The sequence below is a fragment of the Bos mutus genome, chromosome 9, assembly GCF_027580195.1.
Source record: "Bos mutus isolate GX-2022 chromosome 9, NWIPB_WYAK_1.1, whole genome shotgun sequence".
In the NCBI taxonomy this organism is placed as follows: Eukaryota; Metazoa; Chordata; class Mammalia; order Artiodactyla; family Bovidae; genus Bos; species Bos mutus.
Window position 1 is genome coordinate 67,595,940 of NC_091625.1, and position 13,031 is coordinate 67,608,970.

The following is a 13,031-nucleotide window of genomic DNA, read 5'->3' on the forward strand; positions in this document are numbered from 1 at the left end:
TCAACAAATGAAAAACCCTTCACCAATACAATTTCTAATCAGCCCATTATACTTATACTAATAGTTTTCTAACTTCTCTAAAAAACCTGTTTTTAGAAGGTTTAAAGCATCTCATGCCTCTCACAGTTGGGAGGCTGTGAGCAATCACATGTGGCCGGACAAGCCTGTCAGGCAGGCTAGAGAAACTTCAGAGGAGTTTGTAGGTTAAAACACTCCTGTCACGCCCAGGAATTATTATTAACTGGAGCTCTAAGTTAACTCCTTCTCTGAAAGAGGTGGTGGGGGACAGCCCCCCGTAAAGTCAGAGTTGTAGGTAAGAGCACAAAGTAGTAAAGTAGGCAGGCTCTGGTTATGGGGGTAGATGCTCGAGGATTTCCAGGGAGACTCCTGAGGCTCGATCCTGCCTTTGTGTATGTCGAGCCTCCTTCCTCATGACCTTTGTCATGGGCGGAGTGCCTCACGCTGGCAGGCCTGAGGAATCCCTCAAGAGCAGCTGTAGGATCCTGATGTTTTTGTTCCTGATGTTTGGGGACACAGAACACTCAAATATCAATTACTAACATGTTACAGGGACACTTTTCCACTGGACTGTATTCACATCTGAAGAAATAGGCGTATCATTTCACCCTTGACTTCCCAGACCCTAATCTCCATCTGTGAGATAAGAATGACTACCCCGTACCCTTTTGTCACAGCAATATTGAAAGAAGAGAAATGAAAATATTCTACTAATGACTTTGTGTATGTGTTTCTTCCTTGTCCCTGTTGTTCTCCAATGGCATCAACATAGCTTTAGCCCGACATGCCATATGGACCGAAGTCTTGGCTTGATCTGTGATGAATGCCCTGTTGGGTACTCAGGACAACGCTGTGAGAGGTAAGCATGTACTCAACTGTCTTTCACTGTGATTTCCACCTTGGGAGTTATAAAACCACAGGCATCATCATCTTTTGCACTGCCCCAGAAAGGCCACCACACTTGGTGAGTTGAAATAAAGTTTCTTACCACACTTGTCAAACAAATGCATTATATTCTTATAGTTTATTTATTCTCTAGAAATTGCTCCATAAATCTCCATTCACTCAGAGAATGTTTGATTAATGTTTTAATCTTAAAGGTTAAGCATTAACCTGCAATCTTTCTAGAAAGTATTGCTCAAGTGGAAAGTCATGCACTTTAAGATTTATCTTGCTGTCTACATTGGCAACATTTATTTTTCATAATTAGCTTTTTGTCCTTAAAATGTAGCTTAAGTGTGTAGTTCATAGTTCAGCAAGTGATCCATAATTCACCTTAAATATATTTGAAAATTGAAACCAAATGTAATTATTACCATGATTTATATGCCCATCTAATTGTTTCTAAGTCAATATTTTAATTCCTGTTGATTTTACTAGATTGTTTTGCATTGGATCCAGGATATTATTTTCTGTAACTTGAGTGATTATTTTTTCTCCTAAAATCTTTCCAAGGAAAAGTTTCTTCCGTATTTCAGGTTTACTGAAAATGGAACAAATTTCTCCCATGATATTGTTGACCAACACAACTCTCTGGTTGTAGCATTGAAAACAGTCCCTTTTGCTGCCATTGCTAGAGATTAGGCAGGGTTGGAACTAGAGGGAGGGGTAGAGGAAATGACCTGCTTTCACCCAGCATCACCAAGGTGAACACCGCAGAAGGCTGTTTCTGCCTATCCTTTCCTGTCCTCTTGGCAGCCATCAGGTCTGTTTCAACCAGACTGCATAAAGTTAATGAAGCAAGGGCCAATCACCCAGAGAGAATTCAGCCAGCAGCTAGCAGTCTGTGGACAAAGTGCCAATGACAGCTCTGAGCAGCAACAAGTACTGTTTGTGAGTACGGCAGCATTTGTAAATTTGTAATGGAGGAACAGAGCTGAAATAAAGAGGATTCAATTTTAATTGAGAAACTGAAAGTCTTTGATTGTGCTTATTTTTTTTATTTAAAGGAGGGCACATGCATGGCAACCCACTCCAGTGTTCTTGCCTGGAGAATCCCAGGGACGGGGAAGCCTGGTGGGCTGCCGTCTATGGGGTCGCACAGAGTCGGACACGACTAAAGCGACTTACCAGCAGCAGCACATGCATATTACTTACTGTAATAGCAGAGCATACCATTGCCTGGACAGATTTACATCAAATGCCTAACCACTCTGGCTCACTACAGGCAACTTTTTTTTTTTTTTTTTTTTAGCAACTGGAAAATGACAGCTGTGCTGTCATACAAGGCCATTTAATCCACCAATCTAGGTGAGCTTAGTCTCTGATGTATTTGTACCGCTCTGCTCCATAATATGTATTTTCTACATGTTAGACAGTGGTTTCTGAGCCACCTACAATTTAAACTCCTACATTTTATTTAATAAACATTTGTTTATCAGCTATTATGTGCTGAGCACAGGGCTAAACTAAACACAGGTTATAAGCAGATGTACCCTACCATCCTTGCCCTCAAGCAGCTCACATTTTTAATGTGAGTGAGAATAGTTGATTGTATTCTGGAGAACATTCTAGTCTGAATAATAAAATTCACCTAGGAAAGAGATGCTTGAAAGAAAGTATGGTTTCCTTTCTAAAGTCTATTAATTTGATTCAAAAGAAGGTAGAAACATGCATAGGCAGCTTATCATATGGCATATCTTGCCTCTAACTCAAGTTTTTCAAATATAATCTTAAACTATTATTATATGAAATATGTGATATTATATTTTTCTAGCCAAAATCTGGATCAGGGCTTCCAGGAATGTTTAGTCTATCATTCCTCTGTATGAGCCAAAAAGTACATTTGTGTGCATTGCGTGCTCAGTCGTATCCGACTCTTTCTGACCCATGGACTGTAGTGCACCAGGCTCCTCTGTCTGTGGAATTTTTCCGGCAAGGATACTAGAGTGGGTTGCCAATTCCTACTCCAGGGGATCTTCCTGACCCAGGGGACTTAGGGATCAAACCTCTATCTCCTGATTCTCCTGTATTGACAGGTGGATTCTTTAGCTCTGAGCCATCTGGGGGATCCAAACAATTAGAAACATTTTGGCAGATGTGCCAGCTGAAGTAGATGTGAGAGAGAATAAGGGTCAGGGAAGGAAAGAGATGTGGGTTGCACTGAAAATTTTGTAATCAAAACTATTCTGGGAGTGATTAGAGTAATCAGTTATGCACATCATTTACACAAAATCAGCTTGAAAAACTGAAGCTGTGTTTCAAAAGCTATAGATGTTCTTGGAATAGAGTTCTATGATCATGGAAGTCTGGGAAGCATCTATTAGCTTGTCAAAAGTTCTGACCAGTCCTGGAGTGAAAAACATCTCTTCAGTTAGTTTAACTCAGCATTTTCTAATCTTGGGTGACCATAAATCCCCTAGTTTTATTATATAGCTAGAATGTATCTCAGACTATAGCTCAGATAGATGGGAATTATAACTTTATATTTTTATCTCAGTTTAATTTCTACTTTGAGATCAAATTCTTTATATGAAGAGCTGTGAGAGCTTGGACATATAATCTTAGTCAAGTATCCTTTAAACTTAAACCCAATGTTATATGTCACTTATGTTCAAATTTTTAAAATTTGTTTTAACGTTTTTTTCTCTTCTCTCCTACTTTCCACCTCTAGCTTTGGTTAGAACCAGTCTAACAAGCTTACTTAGTACCAAGAGGCTTGAATGCCTGAGAGTGTGTGTGTGTGTGTGAGAGAGAGAGAGATAGAGAGACTGGATTTTGGGCAATGGACATATAGTGGGGTCAGTCTGTCCTGAGTAATTCATCTAAGCGCATTTCTGCTGACCTTTCTGTTTACTGTCCACCTGATTACCTCTCCCCCCAGGTCCAGTAACTCTCTCCACTACTTTCCTATCATTTGTGGGAGCACAGGACACATACTGCTGTTTACTTTGTACACTGGGACCTACCAACATTTCCGCTCTCATCATTTCTCCTCCATTTGCCTTTCTAACTCCATCCCTTTCCTGTTTGGGCATGCATTGCAGAAAGAGTTGCCACATTCATAGAAATGGTGATTTTTAAAACCCAAGTCCAGAAGATTCCGATATTCCTGCTTTCCTTCCTGTCAGAACCCTTTACTCAGTCACGTAGCCCAGGTGGCCTTGCTGCTTGAATTGAGGGAATGGAGAAAACTCGTGACCAAGAGGATGGCAAAGCAAAATATGACAAAATGTGAACAGATAGTCTGTCACATGTAAGGCACTGGTTACAGTTTTCAGAAACTTTTGCTTGGGGTCAGAGCACTCATTCTTTGAGATATTACTGCCTTCCTCTGACTAGGGAATGTTTTAAACAAAAGTAAAAGAAGAGAACCAGGGGTGAAGGAACCGGGTATTCATCATGGCACTTTGCTGAGATTCTAGGCTTTTATGGCCTGGACAAGAGGAGAAAATACAGAAAATCAAGGAGACAGTGTTTTGATGGTCAAAAAAAGATGACTGTCAGAGCATCAAGAGGAATTAAAGAGATCATAGAGGAAAAAAAAAGTGAGCTAAATGCTGATGACACTGGCTCTACTTTTTAATTTCTGTTGAAACATTTCTGTAAATCTCTTAAGAATACTATTCCATGTATAAACATGCACACACACACACGCGCGCGTAATAAAATCTGAATGCTCATTTTCAGTGAAGTGGCATATGAAATGATGTATCATGTATATTCAGTAAGTCTCCTTACATGTCCTACAACAAAAAGACAGATGTTCCTCCAGTGATTCTATTTAATTGTAGTTATTTTCTTGTGGATTGAGTTGGTTTTTAAAATTATTGTTGTGGGAGAATTTCAGACTGATTAATTGGTGTCTGTTTAAAAAAATTTCTAGATCTTGTTATATAATGCCATCTCTCCTGAGGGCAGCAAGTCAGAAAAGTGAGCTGAAAATAATGGGGTTTTGTTGTCTGTGATAATGATCATTGTATATTGCTATTCTAGTGGAGCAAAGTCACTCTCTTAATGATAAACAAAATGAGATGTGAATATATGTGGATGTGATCATGAGCTCTGAATATCAAGTAAGGCAAGAAGAATTGGGTTAAAATTTAAAAGGATTTTCTTGTTATCTTTACTGAATACCACTCCTTAAGGGATTGGGGGGGTGGATTTTATGCACTGAAATATTAGTTCATATTTTACAATAGAGAATTAATAAGCAATTGTATTTGGAGGTGGCAGTATTCTTCCAAGCAATATTTGTATCATGACTTTCACAATTCATAAAATGTTTTGTTAAAACTAGTAATCTTATTAAAATTATGATAAATCTTCTACAGGCTTATGGCACCTGTAAATTTTCTAGAACACTTTGAATTATCAATGTATCTTACTTATAAAATTAATAACTTTCTCCCACAATCATATTATTAAAGTGTTCTTATATGATATCCTGGATTTAAACCATTCCTGTTTCTATAGTAGAGAGGATTTTTCTCTACACAGTGACTTTTATATCTGTAAGTGAGCATAAACACAGTATTATTGAAACACAGTATTATTGAAATATATTCTCCCACATTGTTTTTATTCCCCTTCAATTCTGACCCTTGCTGTAAAGGACTTTCTGTTTTGCTAAGATGGCACAGATAACAGAGCTAGTAGCTTGACCATAAAAGTTCAGATGCACTGTTTCATGTCTCCTTTGGCAAGTAAAGCTTAATATGCAGCATGAGCAAATGTAACTGAAAGAGAAGACAGAGTAGATTACAAATAAGTGCTTCCTATAAAGGTGTATCTGTGCATCTGTAACATTAAGTAACATTTTAAAACAGAACACATGGTTAAAGGGAAATCTGATACAAAATTTAAAACAATCTCTCCCACGCCTCCTAAATAAATGAATTTTTATTTTTCCAATAAATATGTAAAGTAGTATTTAGTCCTTAAAAAAAAAAGAACTAGAGTTTGCTAATGAGAGATGTGGGGACGATTAAGCCTCACGTTATGGCATTTTACTGTAATATGCAGCATGCCTGCTTCTCCTTGGTAAAGACTCTTCAATGGAAATCTGTTTCTGTATGTATATGCAAATATATAAAAGCCTATGCAGAGATATAGCCCCACACAAATAATGAGGCTCTTTTGATTTTCTACTTAATACATTCTGAATTCTTACTACTGTACTTCCTTGTGAGCCTACTTCCTCATAACAAGCTCTTGCTGCAACAACAACAAAAAAAATGTGAACCTTACATATTTGTACAGAAAACAACCAATTGGAGTAGATACATATGATGTGTTGTACTACAAAGGCTTTCCAACGTGGACCTGGATCCCTCTGGAATGCCAACAGCAGATCTCTTATTATGCTTTGGTCTCATCTTCAGTTCCAGTGACAAGGTGTTTTTTTTTTCCCCCTCTGGCTGAAATCTAATTACTAGTGAAGCTGGCAGGATTTTGTCTTGTATCTACACTGCAGTAACAGAGAAAACATTCTTTTAATCATCTTGCATTTGAAAAAAAGGAGCACTTAAAGGGAAAACATCCTGGGAGAGAAATAGAATAAAATAAATACATAAACATTGCCCCCAGTGGGTTTCATAGGTTCCTCCCAAATACTCACTGATGAAATTTTTCACCTTAGGTGTGCGGAAGGCTATTTTGGACAACCTTCTGTACCTGGAGGATCGTGTCAGCCATGCCAATGCAATGACAACCTTGACTTCTCCATTCCTGGCAGCTGTGACAGCTTGTCTGGCTCCTGTCTGATATGTAAGCCAGGTACAACAGGCCGGTACTGTGAGCTCTGTGCTGATGGATATTTTGGAGACGCGGTTGATGCAAAGAACTGTCAGCGTAAGTCGTGAACTATTGATGCCCCTGACAGAATTGATGCATTGCTCCTCAAAGTAGCTGATGAGTTCTTAAGTGGGGATTGGAGAGTAGGAAATTACCTGTAATACATGTAAGATAGATATCCAGCCTATACACAGAGTCTGAATATTCTAATACATTTCCTTTGTACTAATAGATTAAATCCTCTCAAAATTGCTGCATTATTGAAGTATCATTGTTTTTCAAATGATACACATATTTCTGTTTACACATGGGATAAAGACTTTTAAGTAAATTTTTGTCTATGACAGGAAAGAAGAATTTGAAAATTAGGCCCTATTTATCCTTATTGTTGATCTCAATTCTAATCACTTTCTTGAAATACATTGATCTGCCCATATTATTTCATTAGTATCTGTCAGTAGGTTTTAATCTGTTATGCTTTCATATGTAAACTTTACATTCTTCTGTTTCACAATAGGTGAAATATACTGCCAGTGTTCTTACACACCAGCATTTGTAATTGTTGAATGATTAACCATCAGCTTAAGACTACTCATAGAATGCCATTTCTGTATTTTACTTCCACAGAATAGCTATTGTAGGACTTTATTCATATTAGTCAGTACATTCCTACCCTTGTCTTGAATTTCTCAACTATGTTATTTGGTATTGCATAGAATATTAGTGGTAACATGCGAGAGAGATCTCATTGTGGAGAGTCAAACAGACGGAGCATCCTTGTTAGACCAGCTCAGAGCTGGACACTGCCATAATCGACTTCACCTACTGTGATAATCCTCAGGAAGAGCAGGTTATGATACCAGCTTAACAATTCACTTCTGCTGACTTCATTATATAAGAAGGGATTCTTCTAGCCATTGAGTTAGGTCCCAGGACCTGTAACTTTACAGAAATCACTGGCAATGTTGTGCCTGTTAGTATCTTTGCTATAAATACCAATGACCTGCTAAGTCCCCCACTTCAAGAAGAAATGTGTCTCTCTCCTCACAGGTTTGGAAGATGAGGGCCAACGTTTTGTCATTTAAACATGACAATTTGTTGAATCAAAAACAAACCAGTCTCTGCAATAGTCAACAGCTATTAATATTACCTGTAAATTGTCAAGTTTTTTCAGCAAAACTCCCAACAGGCTCAGAAGCACCTTTAAACACTGGGTTTATGGCATCTGTATAAAATCATTAGGCACTCAAGAAACTCTCCAGTTCAAGCATATCATCTAGGATCTGTACTTTCTACCAGTGTGACTCTGGGCAAGACATTTGAGCTCACTGAGATTCAGTTTCCTCATTTACATACAGCATTTTAATTTTCTATGGGAATTAAAGGATCTAACACATGAAACTGTCTAGTGAGCTGCCTAGGGTATTCTTACCTGTTGGCTCCTTTGTAGAGATGCTGACAGTAATTTTGAATATTTATGGCTCACCAATTCTAGAGCTGTGTTATTCACTGAATGACCTCATTTTCTATCTTCCAATAACCTCTTCTACAGAGTAGAAGAGACAGTTCCACTCTTTATTGTGGTGAATTCAGAATCTGCAGCATGAAGTCTTAAGAACACAGAGAAGAATATAGTATAAAAGCATTTTTGAATTGTCACCAATTTTTTTATCACTTGCCATGAAGTATAGACATGATTATGTTCTTAATGCTCTTTAGATTGAGCGACTTTCACTTTTCACTTTTCACTTTCATGCATTGGAGAAGGAAATGGCAACCCACTCCAGTGTTCTTGCCTGGAGAATCCCGGGAACGGGGGAGCCTGGTGGGCTGCTGTCTATGGGTCGCACAGAGTTGGACACGACTGAAGCAATTTACCAGCAGCAGCGGCATATAAAAATATCAGAAACTTATTTATTATCTATTTTATGACGTTTCATAGAAATAATAGCTCCTCTATGCATAATTAGTAAACCTTTACAAAAATAAAATTCATAATAAACTATTATTTTAGTTGCCCCTGGATCTGTTCATAAAAAGTACATCTCTTCCAATTTGCCCTTTAAATTTACATATATTGTTTGTGTCATACGTTTTATTTTAAAATTGCACTAAAATTCTTCATTTCTTTTTTTTTTTAAAGTATTTTAATTGGAGGATAATTACTTTACAGTATGTGGTGGTTTTTGCTATTCATCAACATGAATTGGCCATAGGTATACATGTGTCCCCCCATCCTGAACCCCCTCCCACCCTATCCCTCTAGGTTGTCCCAGAGCACCAGCTTTATTGCTTTATTTTTAAATGACTTTATAGTAAATTTAATCATTGTGTTCCCCACTCTAATAAAAAAAGTGACTTTTAAATTATGATATTTATTTTTTAAATTGATATATATATATATAAAACATGTAAAGAAATTAGAAGTATATATAATAATTCTCAGGATTACTCTGGTATCTCAGATAGTAAAGAATCTGCCTGCAATTCAGGAGACCTGAGTTTGATCCTTGGGTCAGGAAGATCCCCTGGAGGAGGGTATGGCAACCCACTCCAGTATTCTTGCCTAGAGAATCCCCATGGACAGAGGAGCCTGGGGGACTGTAGTCCATGGAGTCGTAGAGTTGAACACAACTGAGCAACTTCATTTTTCTTTCTTTCTATAATAATTCTAGTAGTCAAATTAAATGGATATTTAAAGAAAATATATCCTTCAGGCTCTTCTTACATGCCAGCTATACACCATGCTGTGCTTAGTTACCCAGTCATGTCCGACTCTTTATGACCCCATGGACTGTAGCCCACCTGGCTCCTCTGTCCATGGGGATTCTCCAGGCATGAATACTGGAATGCGTTGCCGTGCCCTCCCCCAGAGGATCTTTCAAGCCCAGTGATTGAACCGAGGTCTCCTGCATTTCAGGCCAATTCTGTACCATCTGAACCACCAGGGAAGCCATAGACTATCCTTAGGCTACCACCTGAGGAAGATAACTGGCTGGGGACAGTTTTTTAATGACCACCCAACTAGAATCAGGTTAGCAGACACTGAAGGCCAAGCTACTGGAAGAATAATCAAGCAATTTTTAAGAAAGCAGTAAAACTAAGTAGCACCTCCAGTCAGAGGAATAGAAAAATAGCATAGGCTGATGGAGTAGCTATTTATAATGTATTTATAAGTTGTACTCAAATTGAAGTATTCAGAGATAAGAAATATTGTACAAAATTTACCAAAACTATCTATGAATAATCTATATGCCTGTGTCATCTCCCACTCACATTTTTATTCTGGTATCAGTGCAATTATATGTACTGTTAAAAATACACTTGCAGAGTACAGAGTGAACCATTAATTGCCATTCTGTTTGTGAAAAAGTCTCTTAATTTATAGACTGATTTATTATATGTTTCAGAATAATGTCAGACAGCTTCATAACAGAAAATGATAAAAGATTACTGAAATCAAATACATTTTCTATTGTTGGAGATAGTATATAAGTTGTAAAACAAATGTGCTTTTTAAAAGTTATAATGCTATACTGCTAACACTTTTGAAAAAATTTTGTCTTATATACATTTTATTCAATATGTTTTTGTAAATTTAAGGTGTACAATGTTTTTGATAAATTTATACATTGTAATGTGGTTGCCATTGTAGCAATATTTACCCTGTTACATAATTATAGTACAATATTTTTATCTATGTTCATTATAGCTGTGCATTAGATCACTATCTCTTATTTACTACTTGCTGCAAGTTTGTACCCTTAACATCAATTTTACTCCTCCAGCCCCCCATCCAATGGTAACCATCATTTCACACTGTTTTTATGAGTTTGACTTATTCAGATTCCATATATAAGTGATATCACGTAATACTTACCTTTCTCTTTCTGATTTATCTTACTTAGACTAATATGCTCAAGGCTTATCCAAATAGCAGGATAGCCTCCTTTTTCATGGCTGAATAATATTCCTGTGTGTGTGTGTGTACACGCACACATGACTCTTTTTAACTATAGCCCACCAGGTTCCTGTGTCCATGAGATTTTTTCTAGGCTAGACTACTAAAGTGGATTGCCATTTCCTTCTCCAGGGGATCTTCCTGACTTAGGGATTATACCTATGTCTCCTGTCTCTCCTGAATTAACTGGTGCATTCTTTACCACTGAGCCACCTGGGAACCCCTCCATTGTGTGTACACCACATCTTTTTATCCACTTATCTATTGATGAGCATTTGGGTTGTTTCCATGTCTTGGCTATTGTGAATAATGTTGCAATAAACATGAAAGGGCATATGTCCGTTCAAAATACTGTTTACATTTCCTTTATGTATATATCCTGAAATGAGATCACTGGAATGTGTATAGTAGTTCTACTTTTAGTTTTTTGAGGAACATCTGTATTTTTTTCCATAGTGGTCGGACCCATTTACGTTCCCACCAGTGATGTATAAGGGCTCCCTTTTTCACCACATTCTCACCAGCACTTACTGTCTCTTGTCTTCTTGATGGCAGCCATTTTAACAGATGTAAGGTAGCTCATTGTGGTTTTGACTTACAATTCCCTAATGATTAGGATGCTGAACATCTTTTCATGGCCTGTTTGTCACTTTGATCTCCTCTTTGGATACATGTCTACTTTATTTCTTATGACTTATATACTTTTCTAATCTTAAATATTTTTCAGATTTATACGTTTATTTAATGTTTCATCTTAAGCTCATATTTTGAAATTAACATAAAAACTGGCATATAGTAAATAATCATTTGGAAATGATAATGTTGCTTCATTAATGGTAGCATTAATATTATTCCATGGATGGTATTAATTTTGATAATTTCTCAAAATTATGTCAGCTCTAGAGTCAGTATGCTCTAGAGTCAGTATTACTTATATGGAGATTATAGTATTTTCTGTGTTACCCCAAATGCATCTGTGAAGAGGCAAAACAGCTGGAGGAGTGATGGAAAGAACATTTTACCTGAAATCTGCTAATTCACTTACTAATCGTGTGGCCTTGTCTGACTTTGAATTTCAGTGTCTTCATTCTTACAACTGGAATAATAATGGTGACAATAATATTTTTACAACATATGATGTGCCAGGAACTGTGCTTTTGCTTTCATAATTCATCTCTACAGCTTACAGAGTTGTTGTAAAGATCAGATGATATAATGCCTAACAGAACAAGAACACTTAGCAATCAGAAAGCATTCTATGCTAAAACTTTATGACCAGTGTTCCATTATTTAATAAACCTCTGAAGACTATTAGAATACATTTCCCAACCACAGATCTCTCCTCTCTTTGCAGCTTGTCACTGTAATGCCAACGGCTCCTTCTCTGAGGTTTGCCACGCTCAGACGGGACAGTGTGAATGCAAACCTAACGTGCAGGGACGTCGGTGTGATGAGTGTAAGGTAAGAAGTTGGAGCTGACCGGTGAATTACTTCTTCCTTCAAACTTGTCATTGGCTTTCAGAAATGACCTATACCCGAGTATATTAAAAGACAAGTTCAAGAATATCTCATTCTACATGTAAAATTACTGTGATCATTGAAATTAAAAAGAAAATAGAACAACATTTGCCATACACTAGCATTTGACCCTCAACCTATTGACACATTTCCTTGGTAGTGAATTTATGTAGTATTTAATTTAGGTGTTTCTGAAACCACATACAAATTTAATCCCTGTCATGGTGAGTCACATACTCTTTCCTTTGCCTTTATGTTTTTGGCAGGAGAAAAAAATGTCATACCCTTTGCTTTTATCAAGCACTTTGTTCTAGTTCCATCATTTAAAGTTCCAGTGAGCATTCTGCTCAACAAAATTTTTCAGTATAGAAGCAAATCAAAGGATTTCTTGGATACCATTTTGCTAAAATGAAACAAAAATCAAAATACGTTGCTCTCTTTTCCTGGATACGTTACCCTGCCTTCAGTATGCCGAGCACCTTGAGATTCCTCCATGAGAGTACATGGATTTGCACTATTTCTTTCACATAAATAGGTAATTTCTCATGATAAACACTGTTAAGCAGAACCAAGCATTTCTCAGATGCCAAATTGGCCATTCTGTAGGAGGTTTAAAAATATTATTTGCCTCTATCGCTTGAATAACATGTATGCTCTCTTTTTTTGTTTTTATTTTTCCATTGGCTTTTAAAGCCCACTATGTGGTGGGACCCAAAGAAGCGAATCTGTGTGTCCTGTGGATGCAGTCCCATGGGCTCTGTGACACCGTGGTGTGATATTACAGGAAGATGTGTCTGTA

At 37.3% G+C, this 13,031-nt stretch overlaps 1 protein-coding gene across 1 annotated transcript in view; it reads left to right on the plus strand.

The window, feature by feature from the left end:
• The window catches only part of LAMA2 (laminin subunit alpha 2), a 707,066-nt gene that overhangs the window by 448,069 nt on the left and 245,966 nt on the right, over window positions 1-13,031 (plus strand). The window contains exons 18-20 of the mRNA XM_070376649.1: window positions 791-877; window positions 6,599-6,810; window positions 12,069-12,175. Of these exons, the coding sequence (XP_070232750.1) occupies window positions 791-877; window positions 6,599-6,810; window positions 12,069-12,175 (406 nt within the window). The remainder of the gene's footprint in view (window positions 1-790; window positions 878-6,598; window positions 6,811-12,068; window positions 12,176-13,031) is intronic.